Source organism: Electrophorus electricus, chromosome 6 (genome assembly GCF_013358815.1).
Source record: "Electrophorus electricus isolate fEleEle1 chromosome 6, fEleEle1.pri, whole genome shotgun sequence".
NCBI classification, from domain to species: Eukaryota; Metazoa; Chordata; class Actinopteri; order Gymnotiformes; family Gymnotidae; genus Electrophorus; species Electrophorus electricus.
Window position 1 is genome coordinate 21,909,894 of NC_049540.1, and position 15,552 is coordinate 21,925,445.

Here is a 15,552-nt window from a genome sequence, read left to right on the forward strand (position 1 = left end):
TACAAAGAAAGCAGAACATTCAACGTTTGACAATACAAAAATAAAATCAGTTTATTACTAATCATAAACAAAGTATACAAAAGTTTAGGTGTGTTGTTACAAATTTTTGTAAGTACAAATAAAGGTAAATCGAAATTAAGTACAGAACACTAAAATAAATGTTTCTTTTCACTGCTATGGTAATAATAAAAAAATCCACCAACAGAAACCATTTATCCATTTAAGTAATCTTGATATGCTTAATGCTTAATTTAACAATGAAAGGAGTTAAAGACTGTATTCAGATGGCCACACTGTTTTCAATGGCATCTGGTGATAGGTAGGGGTAGGGAAGCTCCATTTTGAAGTTCCTCTTGCTGATGTCTTCACAAATGGCTTTTAGCTCTTTCTGTACTATCTCCACAAGCTTGGCAGGGGCACCAGTGCTGAAGTACCATTCACAGTACTGGCACAAGGGCACCTGTAGTAGGATCATCAATAGCATTACATCTACTATTGAAGCAGCACCTTGATTAATGAACAGAAAAACTAGGTGCAAGTAATTAGAATAGCTTGTCAGTACCCTGTCTTTTGTTTAGTATAGAGGCAGACTTCAAGAAGCCCCAAAACAATTTACTGAATGAGATAAAAGTTAAAGAAAGAGAAATACCTACAAACCCAGAATAGACTCAAGAATAAGAACAGGGAATTTCTCACATAACACTCACATAGTTGGCAGCAGGCTGTGATAACAGTAACAGGATGATCAGCACATTGCATCCAGCATTGATATCTGGGAGAAAAGACAGAAGCTCCTCCTCCGTCACTGAGCCTTTCACATTAGGAGGGGGACGGAACATCGCAGGTGGGCTGTTTGGCATCCATAAACTGAAATCCACCTGAATATTTAAAGTTAAGTAAGTTATACTACAGTAGGTTATAATTCATTTATATAATTATTTGGGGAGAAGGGTCTCCCTGTGGAGAATGCTTAAAACCATTAAAAACATCATACAGATTCATATTAATATGACCCTGGTTAAACATGACCTTGGTTTAAAGTTTCGTTAGTCAATTCTGTGGCATCATTAAAAAAACAGAAACCACACCTGAGAAAAGTTAACAGCTGCATGCAGTGCTGAAGAAGAAAAGATCACCATGGTGATGAACTTGCTCATATCTGATTTGGTTTGAAACGACTGTGGAAAACCTGGAATCATAATACATTTTGGTACTTTAAACCTACAGATGTGCTCACATGATAAACAATTAAGTCAAACCCTACCGACACATAGATTCATGCTTTTAGATTCAATGTATAACCTGTGTGAGTGAAGCTGAGCAATCCTTCAGTGAAGATCTCCTGGATCCAGCTCTGTAGCTCAGAGTCTTCCTGGACCACCTGGTCATCATTGTAATACAAATCCACCCAACTCATCACAAATCTGCAGTAAACATGTATTAAGAATATCTCACATACCAAACCACCTACCAAATACCATAATAAAGGTTATACTGGATTATCATTAGGCTAGGTCTCTTAAAGCACCTGTGAAGGGCATTCCACACCCTCAGAGCATCTTGTGCATAGTAACAGTTGGCCAATGTGTCTATTCCTCTCTCCTTCAGGTCATCTGGAACGCACAGTGAAGTGTAGCGTAGTTGATCTGTACCTCGAGCAAACAAAAGAGGTAATGCCTTCAAACCACAGCCTATGGCCTGAAATGAAAAGGCAGAACAATGTAACTAAGTGGTAACACATAAACAGTTGTCAGACAGAAGTACAAATATACAGACTTTTTATTTTCACTCTATTTCAATATTCACAATCCTGTACTACAGACAATAAGGTGTTTCTTTTGACTTAAAAACACATACCTAAATGTACTTGAATTCCTTATTGGTCAACCTCCTATTTAACCCAAAGTGTCAAAATGTTTATACTTTTCTGTTAGCGCCACACATTTGGTCCCACACTCACACACTGGTAAGTTTAAAATTAACAATGTAACAGAACATAAGGATTCCAACCTTGTCAAATACTCCTTGAGGGGCCAAAAGAGAGGCTCGAGCCTGAACATTGATCTGAAGAGATGTTTTAATATGAGGCATCAGAAGCTGGAAAAAGCAGTTGTACAGTTTAGCCTCTCTCTATAAATATTGAGAAAGTACAAATTACATCATTATCCTGCCTAATGTACATTGTATGTACATACTACTTACATAGTGTTGTAATTTATTTTGCTATATTTAATATGTTATGTATATATTTTATTATATTTTATATATCTCACATATCTTGTTATACTTCACACACACACACACACACACACACACACACACACACACACACACACACACATATACATATATATATATATATATATATACATATATATATATATATATATATATATATATATATACATATATATATATATATATATATATATATATATATATATATATATATATATATATATATATATATATATATATATATATATATATATACACACACACACACACACACACACACACACACTATACATATACATATACATATACACACAAAATGTTTTACATATATATTTTATATATAATGCCATAGTTATGTACTTAGGCACATTCTGCCACTCTTCTGTTTTGCAAATTGCTATTATTTGCACTTCTGGTAGATGCTAACTGCATTTCATTTCCTTGTACTTTTTTCCTAGCTCCTGTGTATACTATCCTAGCCCTTGTTTTGTGTATCGTGTATTCTACGACTCTCCGTGTTGGTTCTATGATGACCCTGGACTACTCTGACGACTACAACTCTGGATTTGCCCCTAATAAATCTTACTCTTCTCCGCACATGCGCCTGCCTCCTTAAAATGTTACACATTGTTCAAGTTTATTTGCAATTACTTGCAGAATTTGGAGAGGTTAATGTAATCCTTATACGTGTATCTGCTGCGATAGTATTTGTTCTTGTCATCTGCTCCTGTGTACCTGATGTAGAGGGTGTACTTCTGGCAGGTTCCTGAGGGTTGCAATACAGCACACTTCTGGTATCGCGTGAGTGCGGAGGAAGTGAAAGAGCAACTGATGAACCTGGAAATCTGCATTACGGACCCACATCTTTGCTAACAGCCAGTCAGGGGCAGGGTCAGAAGGCAGGAACACAGGGTTCTCTGGACCAGCAGTCTTTTGGAGCTAATAGAAGGAAATACAGGAAACTGATTTATTCAAGGATATCACATCATAGATCTGACTTTGCTCACAACTGCCCTGTTACCAACCAGTAGCTTTGGTAATAACATTAGTAAACTTTAGCACATGTAGATGGTCTATTACAGGAAGCGAAAATGTTTAGCAATACAGAACTGTTATTGTTAAACATTTGTGTTTAGCAATAATGTTTCTGTAAAGATTTTTGAAGTTTAAGGACTAAAAACATTAAACATACCTGGATTGCAATGGGCTTTAGTTCTCCATGGTTGTTGTAGTGTAGGAGGCACAGTGGACTAGCCAGATACGTCTGTTTACCATTGATAACATTGCCAGGTAACTGATCAAGAATCTCATAGTCAAGGAGAAATATAGCCCCTTTCTATGGTAGACATAAATTCAGTGGATGAAATATCTTGAATGGAATAAATATCTTGACATAATAACAAAATAACTCCAGTGTGATGGAATTTACATTCATTTGCCATTCACTGCTCTATATTGTGCCAGATTCTTACACACACTAACACCCCTCCCCCCCACACCTCCATTTCCTGCTCCAGAGAAGAACCCTGTGGTAGGAAATCCATGACCATCTCAGTGGTGACAGGAAGGTTAGCTGGGAGACTGTGGATCTGTCTAATCTGAAGAGGATTACATCCATTAAGACACTGATAACCAAAAAAGGTGTCCTCTTTCCAATGAGCCTGAACATATTCTAAAAAAGAAAAAGGGCACGAGATTAACAGAGTAATAATAATAATAATAATAAATGACACATTTTTTGCACTACATTATTGCTAATACTCTGCAAAACCATGACTGAGTGCCCTACTAGCAACGGCATTATCTTTTCCGTTGTGACTAAACAGTATGTCCAGTTCCTCCCAGCTACTCCAAGATTCAATTCGGTCTGTAAATCCCCTGAGATAGTACGGGTTGGTGCCAGGACTGGGGGGACAGAGAGAAACACAAATTACTTTAAAAATATCACAACTCTCCATTAAAGTGATGCAGCACTTTCTTTGGCATAAAAATTATATGCAGCAATGAAAAGATACTGTCAGCCCTCAGTGAAGTATTGCTACAAAGGTGTACCTTTGCCGTGTGTAACTCAAGTTGGGACCAAGAGATTGTATAATGGTCATGTCTATACAATGAGGGCCACCTTCAACAAAAGTGCTCCATCTATGGGGAAAAAAAACACTGACAACTGATTTCCTTATTCTGGAGTAGTGTCACTGGACCATTGAAGGGCAAGAATGTGAGAATGGTGAAGAAGACTGCTGGCCTGAGGGAATACCTGATGTGGTGTTGTTTAGTTTGTAGCTCTCTGGCCCGGTGCTCCCTAAGAATCTGCAGTGCCTCTGAATTCAGCATGCACACTAAGGAGACAAAGCAGTAGATAATAAGAAGATGTGTCTACAGCACAAACTTCCTCAATAATTTGCTTACTTGTATTAACTACTTCCTGCTTATATTCCTGTAGCTACATAAACTCAGAAATCTTCCATTTTGCAATTCTAAATGAAGTGTTGTGAGTTTATTCCAGATGTTCCAGTATAGAAGCTGAAACACTGAACAGCTTGCCTCTGTCACTGCGGAGTTCCACATCACCATCTGCAGTCTTGATCCATCTGTGGCAGGGGAACCTCTCCACCTCCTCAGCATCAAAGCTTAGTTTCAACTGCACATCTGAACAGTGCCAGTCCAGATCAGGAAAGCCAGGCCGTGCCTCAAGTCGCAAACGCACCAGAATCACAGAGCCTATCTCTTTGTCAGGCTTGACCACAACACTGCAGGTCTGTATAGCACACATTGAAAAAAGCTAACTGGGCTGTTGACACCAAGCAATGTAACATTGCTTTTTGTGTATGACTGATTTCAAAGCAGTGAATAAGTGTGTGCTTTTTAAAGCAAGATGAAGACCTTACTGAGCCAGGTAAGAGACACTGTCCATCTGGAACAACCTTCACTGGTAGACACTCACATTGAGAACCAACCAATGAGACCCAAAGGGTGCTGTATGATCCTGAGAGAGGTACTAAAGAGGTTCGGATTGTCACATGAAATTCCTCCATTTGATTTTCCAATAAATATTTCTAGTCACATAAATAATACAAATTAGAATGTACACATTGATATGTATAAAGAGGTCTGATACAACATGTGTAAGGCCTTCTGTCCTTGTGGGTTTTATATAGGCTAAAGAAATATAAGAGAAAAATGATATAAGTTAGTATCAGATGGATATGATTCTTCTTCACACCACAGAAACAATATTGCATACACTGCCATGATTTGCATATAGAGCTCAGAAATGACGGTAATATTTGACTTGCAAACAATTGTCCTTTTACCAAGAAGTAAAAACACAATGAAAAATGTTAAAATATTAAAGTAAAAAGTAATTCTAATACCTTTTTATGTTTCCTTTCAATAACGTGCATAAATATCCTTATCCAGTTTTCTAAATAAAAAACTATTTAAAAGTCATTTTTAAGTCTATTTTAAAGTCATCTTTAGCTGTTCAGCTGTTCAGTCCTTTAGTTGCAGACATTTTAAAACACACAATTCAAAATATGGTAAACATTTTTCTTAGATCGCACCAGATAAGAGAAACTAAATTACCTTAAGCTACCTTACCCTTGTAGGTCCCTGAAGTAGAGCGTCAGTGTGCAGCCCGCAAAACCTATTTTTATAGAACAAGGGGAAGGTTTATTAATATTCATAAAGCGTCATATCCTACGTGGCATGTTCTGAGGCTAGTGAAGGTTTGTTATGAACACGCCCTCGATTACTCGAAGTTGATGAGAGAGCAAAGTTGGTTTTGCACGAGCTGCAATTATTCGAATGCTCAAGCCTTGTTCTAGGTGTATCCGTTATATAGTTATATCATCCATTTAAATAAAGCGTAAATTTTCAACATTACACCAACTTTCTTGTCCGGCAAAAGGAAAAAAAAAAAAACCTTTCCCTGACCGGGAATCGAACCCGGGCCGCGGCGGTGAGAGCGCCGAATCCTAACCACTAGACCACCAGGGACGAATAACACTTATATAATATTAGATAATTAACATTCAGACATTAAGAAAGCCTACTTATATACTACGAAATATAGTTAGTGACAGGGATTCAAACTACCGCATAAAACCGTTTTAAAACAGTAGATAACTACAAAACAATGACATTATATAATATAGCATAAGTTATATTGGAATGATCCATAACAGCATGTGCTAACTAAGACCTCGTGGCGCAACGGTAGCGCGTCTGACTCCAGATCAGAAGGTTGCGTGTTCAAATCACGTCGGGGTCAATGCATTTTGTTATTGACACCAGCATTTGATTCATCACCTGGACAATAAAATGTCCTAAATGCATCCTGTAGATTATGCCAATATGTCATTACTAATACAGGAGTACGTCTGACCACTAATTATTTTATTCACATATCTTCTAAAGTTAAAAAGACTGCTAATGTGTTTTTCTTCTTTTTTTTCTCTCATTACAAAGCAGGTATACAAAGTATTGACTATGAATGCTACCAGTCCTTTTTTAAAAAGTCTTTTGTGTAGTGGAGAAGTTTGCGAATATTTCAACAAGCATGAATGGAAATGTAGTTTTGACTGCTCATGACTATTGCCAATGATAGACTAGATTAGCATGATGAATGAAGAAATTAATAAACAGCAATCTCAAAAATAAAATAAATATTTATTTCTTGAAAAAGACACTTTTACAACCTATTGTTTTAAGAGTTGGGGTGTTTTTTATCAGGCATCAGTTAAAATTACTGTCTACTGGTTTCTGTGTCCAAGGGACCCTCCTCTGGTACAATTCATCAGTTGATGAAACGTGAAACAAGTCTTTAATGTTCCACCCTGAATTAACTAGAATGAAAATCATCTGCATTTCCTTTAGCTCCCTTAAGCTGAAAAGAGAAGAAAAGAAGAGTTGTCAGACTCTATAAAATGGTTTCCTGTCAAAAATAAAATGGTTTCCTGTCAAAAGATAACCAATCCTGATAAGCTGCCTTTTCTACATTAATCACGCATCAGTCAGTATAAATGAACACTGAATAATATTCCAAAGTCTAGTAAATAACCAATTTATTTTATACAGAATTAAACATAAAAACCTACTATTCCATGACCACCTGTAAGTTTCTTGTGGTGCCAGAACTTTTGATTTGCAAAATCCTCACTGGTAGGTTTGTACATGTATGCCTGTATGATTCTGATTTTCCCTGCTTGCACCATTACATTAATTGTAGCATAACAGGCTATAAACCCAAAACAGTGAACTCTGAAACAAGCAACTTCAGTGGAATATTAGGACTATTCCCACAGTAAGTTCAGTATGTTTCCTGAGTCTTCTCATTTTTATCAAAGCAATATATTTATCAACAGTTTTTATTAAAACTTACTTGCTGACTGAAATCATACACACATTTTTTGAAGAGGAAATGCGGATTATCATGTAAAGGCAAAACTGCAGAAATTACAAAATATGCCCTTTATCTTTCTGATGCAAGCAACGTTTTGCTATCCTTTACTGTGCCCTTTATCTTTTTTATAGTTATGTTTCTGAAGTAACGCATTTCTGAGGTAAGCATCTTATTGCTATCGTTTACTTGCATAGGTCCCCAGCATTTCATACATACAGGCATTGTGATGTCTCTGCCCTCACAATTATTGCAAGATAAATAAAAATGTTTGGCTTACTGTTTTCCAACAGCAATTGGTAAGGACAATAATATTTGCATTTGCCATGTCTTTTTGTACACCTGGAATGTTTTGCTGTTCTAACTATCTTTGTTTTTTCTCAAGCAAACACACTTACCTTATAGCCTAAATCCTAGAGGTAAAGAACTTGATTTTGTGAAAAGGGGTTAGTACATCCTTCATTTACGTCAAAGAGCCATACAATTTTTAAATGATTTGCAATATAAGTGACAATATTGAAAAAATCATCAGAATTTTCAAATGAACCCACCAAGTTATTCCTTTAATTGTATCTTAGGCAACTATGTATGTTCAAGATGAAGTCTCTTGAGACTGAGTCCTCTTCTTAAGGAAGAGATCTAGAACTGTTCATTAGTAAGATACTCTTAGAAAAATTAAGATGAGGTCTCTCACTTATTTTAAAGCACATTTCCTCATTCTTACCAGTTTAGTGTTGTTTATTGGCAAGAGGTCTGGCTTGCCATAGTCTGGAGGGTTGGCCAGAGGGTCATAACCTAGGTGTCTGAGCATTGGCGCAATGTCAGCCATGTCATTCACGACATCATCAGGGATCTTGCCCACCCACTTTGACAGGGCTTCTATATTTACTGGGTTGATCACTTGGTCAGTTGACCGTTCCACCCTGCATCAGAAGTTTAGTGATTAAGTTGCATCCCACAGTCTCAGACCTATGTAAAAGTAAATGCATACCATCTTAAACATGTGAACTATCTATGCAAAAATCAGTTGGTTTCAAAGGCATTGCCTTGTTTAATCTGTTTTAACCAAAAGAACAATTTTCATTTTTCAGATAGAAAATCATGTCCAAATATAACTATGCTATATAGCTATATATAAAATATGATTACAAAATAAAGAATAGGATTTGTGCTTGACAGCCAAAGGCCAGAGTATCATTTCCCTAGGACATCTCCCACTCACTTTGACAGAGATACTCCGCCGGATTTTCCAATCAGCTGCTCGTGGTGCAGCACAGATGAGTCCCAGGGGAGCTCCAGGAACAGCAGGAGCTCTCTCATCACTTGCTCTGGATGCAGCACCAGCTGTTCATAGTGCACAGGCAAACAGCTGCCTTTTGATGCAGCCTGGCACTGGTCGTACATGACCTCCACAGCTCGGTTCCACTTCACCAGACAGTCCCGGTAACTAGTCAAATCAAATCCTGTGATTGTCACCTTGCGTGATATCATGGAATGAACTGTGGCTCTGCCATCACGAAGCATTAGGATAAATTTGGAACGTGGAAATAACTTGGAGAGGTACGCAAGAGACTTCAGAGCAAAAGGGTCCTTGTTACAGAGCCGTGGAGCAGGCTCACCATGGCCCACAATTATCTCTAGCAGGAAAGCACGGATAGCAGAGTCCAGGACTTCCTCTGTGACTCCAGCTTCATCTAAGCGAACCCTCTCCCGGGCAGAGCGCTTCCAGGTGGCCTGCATAGCTAGGAGACGGGGGATAACACGAGTCTCCTCTCCACAACGCACCTCAGGGTGGGCATCCAGCATGACCCGCATCAGAGTGGTTCCACTACGAGGTACTCCACCAACAAAAATTAAAGGAGTGCTTTTACTGAATTCCAGAGGAATGTGCAGGGGGTAACTAAGGTTTTTGTTAATGTGTTGGTTGGCAGCCCATACCTCCCAAATGGTGGCCCCAGAATGGGAATTTGGGCATTCCATTGCACTAAAGCTGAGATAAAATACTGTGATGGCAGTGATGACCACACAGGCCAGTAAGACATTGTAAGTCTGCTTCCTCATGGTAAAAAGGTTGGGGTGGGTTGTAATTCAGTAAAACAAAATCCAGAAAGAAATTAGTTTGGATGGGGGAAAAGCGTTTTTGTTTTGGAGACAGAAGAAAGTAGTAAAACAGAGGACAGGTAGAAAAAGAGAACTACCACATATACCAAGGAAATAAAAATAGTATACACAAAAAAAAAAACAGAGACAAAGTAGAAACGTGGTAAAGGAAAGATGAATTCACAGTAATGGAGGTAAGACATAGGAGAAGCAAAAGCAGAGGTGGTAAAAAAAAAGAGCTTTAAATCCTTGCTTATAGGCTTATTGTTGAATTTAGGCTTGCTGACTCAAGCCTCTGGCTGTTGATCAGTCCATTGTCTCTATAAAATAGGAAGAAGGTAGATAGTATGAAAAATAAAATTCTAACTAAACATTTTAAATTGATTGCAATACAAAAAAAGACAAACCAGTCCTTATTATTCCCAAAGACTTGGTTCAAAACTACTGATTTATAGCCGTTAGCGAAAAGAATGTTAGTTGCCAGTTTCAACATTTGGCCAAAATCCGATAATGAGCTTTGAACGGTAAAACAGCAGTCAGAACGAACAAAATGATTATGCCTGATGTAGGTTCTCATTCGTCATCCTTAAAGATGCATTTTATTGAATACTGGCTTCCACTGATTGAATTATACTGTTAGATCAAATTTTGTAGAGCTAGAAAGAAATATAAAAGTAGGAAATTTCGATTGTTAGCCATCTAACAAAATTATTCAGCCGGTTAATGTGATATCAACTAAACCACAATAGTAAATGGGATTTATCCACCAATGCAGTACATCACTCAATTAGCTAGCAAGTAAGATCTCATTACTGACGCTCTGCACGTCTCCGTCCAGGCAACAGGTCAAATAATCCGTAACACCTCCATAACTCCTATAATATATTCTACTTGCCTGGGTTTGGTCGCAACTGATTATGCTACTTTGCGATATCAAACAATCTATAAATAGATTATATTTAATGTGGACAGCGTTTTTAAGGTATGTAGCTAAGAGAAAATTATGGCAATAGAGCCAATTATGGCTGTCTGGAATCTGTCTCTTAGTAAAGCTGGGTCAGCGTTCGTCTTTTGCAAGAAATTTACACACAGATGAAGCTAGCTAGCTAAATTTTCAATATGGCATTAAGAAAAACATGAATACTGTAGCAAATTAAATTTAATAAAACCGATATCGTGTGACGAACGAAACTGAAGTTGACGATTTTTGGTGGAAGCTAAACACAGCATAGTGTTTGTAAGTGTGACGGACTCTGAAGCCTTAGATTGTATTAGATAACATCATTTACAACTAGACAGAAAAATTGTACTGAAGCTCAGCAAGAATTTTGTTTCACTATGCCATATACCAATACATAATGTATTCTGTATTATCTAGATTAATGATGAACAAAATCAGCAACTAAAAGCACGCCTTACCGTAATCGTCCTAAAGCCTTGTCAGCTAGCCATCTTAACGTTATTCTTTAAACTCGCATAGCCATGACTTCCGCCGTTTTGAGAAAAAACAAACCGTTAAGTGCTCATTTGGACACGAAAGCAGACTGCCGTAAGGGATGATCAAAACTTAAAAGCTGACGCGAATGACTTCATGAGATGTTATTTTCACCTAGCTAACTATAGAGCCTCGCAATTTGACCAGTTTTAGGAAGCTAACCTAGCTGACAAAAAATTCCAGCGTTACAGGAAACCAGAACTTCTTAACAACTACCACGGCTGCCCAAATAACCTAAAATGTTATTGGTTATCCGACGTCGACGACTTTCAAAGACCTGCACAGACCCAACTGTTCGCTGAACAGTCCCATATACATTTAAAAGTAATATTTTTTTCGTGCCACCGCAGGTCTATAGTCTGCTGAATTGATGCATTTTGTGTATTATCAAATAAAAAAAATACAAGGTAGATTTAGCACTCATTAAAGAAACATGGAAATAAATTTAAGTAAGAACCATTTTAATTCTAACGTATGAAAAAAAGCTTTGGAGCAATAGAAAACTTAAAAAGTCCCTAAAAGCCTCCGAGTCGTGCAATACAGAATAATCGTAGCTTTCATAAACAAGCTTTTTAAAAGTGCATGGTTCAACTTCTAAACAAATAAGGGTGAAGCCATCTGCAAATGTAAATGCATAAATAAGTTAGCACTACTAAACAGAATGCAACTAATTTTTCACTTGGTTTAGGCAGCTAACAAAAAGAAAAACAAGAAATATGTAGGAGGTTAAATGTATGCTAAGAGGTTCCCATAGTTTTTAGCACTGGTCTGTGCTTGCATCCATCTCAGCATCTGCAGAGCTACTGCCTTCTTGTTGGGGATCTCCAGGGAGGATGTCTGTGACCTTCTGAATAAGTTCATCTATCTGCTCCTCAGTTAGTCTTTCTTCGCTCTCTTCTACCATCTGTACAGAAAGGAAAAGTTTATAAATAATATTTATTATAAAATAAAAACTCTTTAATGAATCTTTTTAGACCCATCAGCTCCATCTCATACAAAGTCCAATGAGAGACACATACTGAGAGAGACAGGAAGAGGACAAAAAAAAAAAAAGTACATAAAATATCAGTCTCACCAGCTGGATCTCAACAGCTGTCTGTGGCCTGTGGTTTAGCAACTGCAGCTTCTCGGCTCTGGTGGATAAAAAGGCTACCTACTTTCTTGTGCCAATAGGTAAAGAATAATATGCAAGTCTGTCTAAACAGACTGAAGAGCATTGATACAATTCATACAATAACTAAAAGAGGTTTGACTTTTTGATAAAGACTGCAATTCCACAACAGGTCATAAACCTTCACTGTATCTTAAAGTGGAAATTACAAAGCTTGTCAGTAGAGGGCAGACAAACCATACACTGTAATTAGTGAAACAAAGTGGACACACACCACTGGAGCTGTGTATGACATACAGATAAAGTATGTTATATGCAAGTTTGTCCAAAAACTCTGATCTTCAGCAACAAATTAAATTAAAAACATGTGTGCAGTATAATACTATCAGAAATTAGCCAGCGTTGACAACATGAACTTCTGTTGCACTCACTTGGTAAGTTTATGAGGAAGCATTGCACTTAGGAACTCTTTCACTGTCTCAGGGCTTTGATGAATACATGGCATCTTGGAGAGATACTTTAAAGTCTGAGAAAAATTGCAATGTAAAGTCAAAACATAAATGACAAAGAGAAACAATTTTTTCCAACATTGCGCATTATATCTTTCGACTCACAAAAATGCTTATTATTTTAATTTGTTAAAGTACTGTACAGACAAGTATTAGACAATTATCATAAAGACTAATGAACAATGGGAAGTAACTGCATGTAGTTCTGTGTCACTGACCTCATACATTATTGTGTTAAGGTTTTGCTGCCCAGTGCTGTGCTTGTTTTTAACACTTTCTTTCCTCTTCTCTTTCAATTCCATCAATAACTGATAGACCTAGCATGGTGAATATGTACACACATACCATAAGGATAGTAAGCATTTATGATATTTGTCACATTTATCAAAAATCACAACAGTAAAGACATGTTATTTATTGAAAACATTACTGACCTCATAATTGCTGAGCATAGCAGCATTAGCATCCCTCCTGCAATGAAGACATGAAGGATTATTAGTTATCCTGCAAATGTGATAGGTTAAAATTTTATACAATTTCATCACCTACAGGTTAAAATATCTTAAGTGCAATTCAAACTGACAAAGAACTTTCTCAAAAAGTTAGTACTTAGCTACCATACTTTCACTGAAATACCATATTTACTGTACCCTGATTTATGAGTATATAGTTACTCTATCAAGTGAGTCAATTAACTAAGGTCTAACTATTATTTAACACTTTTGTAACCTAGTTTTTGCTAAGGCTTTTCTGGGGTGATGGGTATTAATCTTTATTATTTATTTCTTTTTTTCTTTCATTGTTTTTACATGTTTGTGTAAAGCACTTCACACACACACACATAAAAGCATTTCGCTACAGCAAGTTGTACTGCTAGTCAAAAGAAGCACAGTTTAAAAAGGGAGATTAATTTAGATTTTCTCTCTTAAAGGTTCTTTTAATTTTTGACACCAAATGTATGGTTTATACAGTTAAGATGTTTTGTTTCTGTACGACTGTTCTATCAGATTGTGGGGTAAACCATAGCTTTGATCCCATTTCACACAATCAAAACAAATGAAAATTAACTGTTTTAATGAACAGCTTTAAAGGGTGTTTTGCTCTGTAACTGACCGTTGGACACTACATTTACCACCATTCCTGGAGGCTTTAACGGTCAAGACATTGTAATGATGCCACATTGCAAGGTCAGCACTTTCTGATTTAGACTGCTCTTTCGAATATTCGCTTGCAAATTCAATCCACTTGTATATAAGAAAGAAAAAAAACACACACACATTTAGCTGTTAGTTTTTGGGAGGCTGTTTACTCATTTACTTCAGTAGACTGTGGTAGCATAAAAGGAAGCAGTAATGAAACAAGGTAGTTCTACCCATAGATTTTACACTCACTGGCCATGCATTTAGGCACATAGGCGAAGAAAGTCGAGTTAACATGGCATAGTTGTTCGTACTAGGGGGGCTGGTAGAAAGCATAGATCTAATGGGACTTTCACGTACAACAATCTCTAGGGTTTTCTCCAAAAATAGAAAATGTCCAGTGAGCACCAGTTCTCTGGGCAAAAATATCTGTTGATGCCAGAGGTCAGAAGAGAATGGCCAGACTGGTTCAAGGTGATAGTTATGCAACAGTAACTAAAAAATTTGTTACAACTCAGATATGCAGAAGAACATATCTGAACGCACAACACGTCAAACCTTGATGCAGATGGGCTACAGCAGCAGAAGATGACAGTGGTGCCACTCTTTTCAGGTTACAAATTGCACAGGCTCACCAAAATTGGACAATAGAAGACTGGAAAAACAATTACCTGGTCTGAGGAGTCTCGATTTCTTCTGCAAAATTTGGATGTTAGGGTCAGAATTTGGCATAAACAACATAAAAACATGGATCTGTCCTGACTTGTATCAATGGTTCTGGTCGCTTGTTGTGGGATATTTTCTTGGCACATTTGGGCCCTTTAATACCGACTGAGCATCGTTTAAATGCTACAACCTACCCGAGTATTGTTACTCAAATGGCCTCCACAGTCACCAGATCGCAATCCAATAGAGATCTTTTGGGATGTGGTGGAATGGCATTCGTATCATCGATGTACAGTCGACAAATCTGTAGCCACTGCGATATGCTATCATGTCAATATGGACCTAAACCTCCGAGGAATGTTTCCAGCACCTTACCGAATCTATGCCACGAAGAATTAAGGCAGTTTTGGAGGAAAAAAGGGTTCCAACCGTCTACTACGAAGGTTTACCTAATAAAGTGGCCGGTGAGTGTATAGACATGGTTCTACCGCAGTCACTTAGTATGCTTATTATTATTTTTAAATATTGTCAGCTCTCTAATATACTCAAGAAGCCATACAAAAAGACCTACAAGATAAACATTTCAAATTCCCGTTTGTTGTGTATGTATGCATGTATATATGTGTGGATGATACAACAAACAATTTCTTACACTTCCATGCTTCTCTTCTTCACGGTGCCACGCCTGTATAGAATCGGACAGAAACATTCCCTCAAAGGTATAAGTTCCTGCAGCAAATAGCATACTAGTAAACGATTGACAAACACAATTAAATAGTTAAATATTCATTTATGTTCAGTTTCATTAAAATATTTAATTGGAATTAAATCTATGTATTTTTAAATTGAAACATAAGTAAACAGCCAGCGTTTCCTTGTCGGAACTAGCTGGC

At 37.3% G+C, this 15,552-nt stretch overlaps 3 protein-coding genes and 2 non-coding genes across 11 annotated transcripts; 1 reads left to right on the plus strand and 4 right to left on the minus strand.

Moving 5' to 3' along the window:
- Window positions 1-52: 52 nt before the first annotated feature.
- Window positions 53-5,893, minus strand: zgc:152891 (uncharacterized protein LOC767741 homolog). Of its 5 annotated transcripts, none has more exons than XM_027003430.2 (15): window positions 5,613-5,860; window positions 5,127-5,294; window positions 4,783-4,996; window positions 4,496-4,577; window positions 4,291-4,380; window positions 4,028-4,143; window positions 3,738-3,910; window positions 3,431-3,502; window positions 2,974-3,177; window positions 2,011-2,097; window positions 1,529-1,698; window positions 1,303-1,424; window positions 1,089-1,189; window positions 708-878; window positions 53-460 (listed from the first exon to the last, which is right to left on the minus strand). In XM_027003430.2, exons 1-15 carry the CDS (start codon window positions 5,640-5,642, stop codon window positions 281-283), a joined length of 1,980 nt encoding a protein of 659 aa, XP_026859231.2. In that variant the 5' UTR covers window positions 5,643-5,860; the 3' UTR covers window positions 53-280. The 5 variants fall into 5 exon arrangements, with proteins under 5 accessions (XP_026859231.2, XP_026859217.2, XP_026859226.2 ...); XM_027003416.2 differs by having other exon boundaries at window positions 54-460; window positions 3,431-3,574; window positions 5,824-5,893; XM_027003425.2 differs by having other exon boundaries at window positions 54-460; window positions 3,431-3,574; window positions 5,839-5,871.
- Window positions 5,894-6,165: 272 nt separating this feature from the next.
- On the minus strand, window positions 6,166-6,237 carry trnae-cuc. The gene has a single exon. It is a non-coding gene; the product is annotated as a tRNA-Glu (tRNA).
- A 202-nt stretch (window positions 6,238-6,439) lies between these two features.
- Window positions 6,440-6,511, plus strand: trnaw-cca. Its single transcript has one exon. It is a non-coding gene; the product is annotated as a tRNA-Trp (tRNA).
- A 379-nt stretch (window positions 6,512-6,890) lies between these two features.
- tpst1l (tyrosylprotein sulfotransferase 1, like) lies at window positions 6,891-11,485 on the minus strand. The gene is made up of 4 exons (XM_027004386.2): window positions 11,159-11,485; window positions 8,862-10,059; window positions 8,364-8,562; window positions 6,891-7,126 (listed from the first exon to the last, which is right to left on the minus strand). The coding sequence occupies exons 2-4, from the start codon at window positions 9,698-9,700 to the stop codon at window positions 7,082-7,084; spliced, it is 1,083 nt and encodes a 360-aa protein (XP_026860187.2). The 5' UTR covers window positions 9,701-10,059; window positions 11,159-11,485; the 3' UTR covers window positions 6,891-7,081.
- Window positions 11,486-11,674: 189 nt separating this feature from the next.
- crcp (calcitonin gene-related peptide-receptor component protein) lies at window positions 11,675-15,403 on the minus strand. Of its 3 annotated transcripts, XM_027004414.2 has the most exons (7): window positions 15,312-15,378; window positions 14,665-14,689; window positions 13,289-13,325; window positions 13,073-13,171; window positions 12,777-12,871; window positions 12,310-12,367; window positions 11,675-12,138 (listed from the first exon to the last, which is right to left on the minus strand). In XM_027004414.2, the coding sequence occupies exons 3-7, from the start codon at window positions 13,304-13,306 to the stop codon at window positions 11,992-11,994; spliced, it is 417 nt and encodes a 138-aa protein (XP_026860215.1). In that variant the 5' UTR covers window positions 13,307-13,325; window positions 14,665-14,689; window positions 15,312-15,378; the 3' UTR covers window positions 11,675-11,991. The 3 variants fall into 3 exon arrangements, with proteins under 3 accessions (XP_026860215.1, XP_026860206.1, XP_026860198.1); XM_027004405.2 differs by lacking the exon at window positions 14,665-14,689 and having other exon boundaries at window positions 15,312-15,403; XM_027004397.2 differs by lacking the exons at window positions 14,665-14,689; window positions 15,312-15,378 and adding an exon at window positions 13,968-14,068.
- Window positions 15,404-15,552: the final 149 nt, after the last annotated feature.

What these genes read in the sequence shown, in the direction of transcription:
- zgc:152891 (XM_027003401.2), bottom strand. Translation starts at nt 5,642, where the DNA reads ATGCACGTTATTGAAAGGAAACATAAAAAG. An exon ending in CTCAAGGAGTATTTGACAAG is followed by an intron (nt 1,699 to 2,010) that starts GTTGGAATCCTT and finishes TTTTCATTTCAG; the next exon opens with GCCATAGGCTGTGGTTTGAA. An exon ending in GTGTGGAATGCCCTTCACAG is followed by an intron (nt 1,425 to 1,528) that starts GTGCTTTAAGAG and finishes TGTTTACTGCAG; the next exon opens with ATTTGTGATGAGTTGGGTGG.
- crcp (XM_027004397.2), bottom strand. Translation starts at nt 14,035, where the DNA reads ATGTGGCATCATTACAATGTCTTGACCGTTAAAGCCTCCAGGAATGGT. An exon ending in CTATGCTCAGCAATTATGAG is followed by an intron (nt 13,172 to 13,288) that starts GTCAGTAATGTT and finishes TCACCATGCTAG; the next exon opens with GTCTATCAGTTATTGATGGA. An exon ending in TTAACACAATAATGTATGAG is followed by an intron (nt 12,872 to 13,072) that starts GTCAGTGACACA and finishes AATTTTTCTCAG; the next exon opens with ACTTTAAAGTATCTCTCCAA.
- tpst1l (XM_027004386.2), bottom strand. Translation starts at nt 9,700, where the DNA reads ATGAGGAAGCAGACTTACAATGTCTTACTGGCCTGTGTGGTCATCACT. An exon ending in GGCGGAGTATCTCTGTCAAA is followed by an intron (nt 8,563 to 8,861) that starts GTGAGTGGGAGA and finishes CTTCTGATGCAG; the next exon opens with GGTGGAACGGTCAACTGACC. An exon ending in CAATAAACAACACTAAACTG is followed by an intron (nt 7,127 to 8,363) that starts GTAAGAATGAGG and finishes TTCTCTTTTCAG; the next exon opens with CTTAAGGGAGCTAAAGGAAA.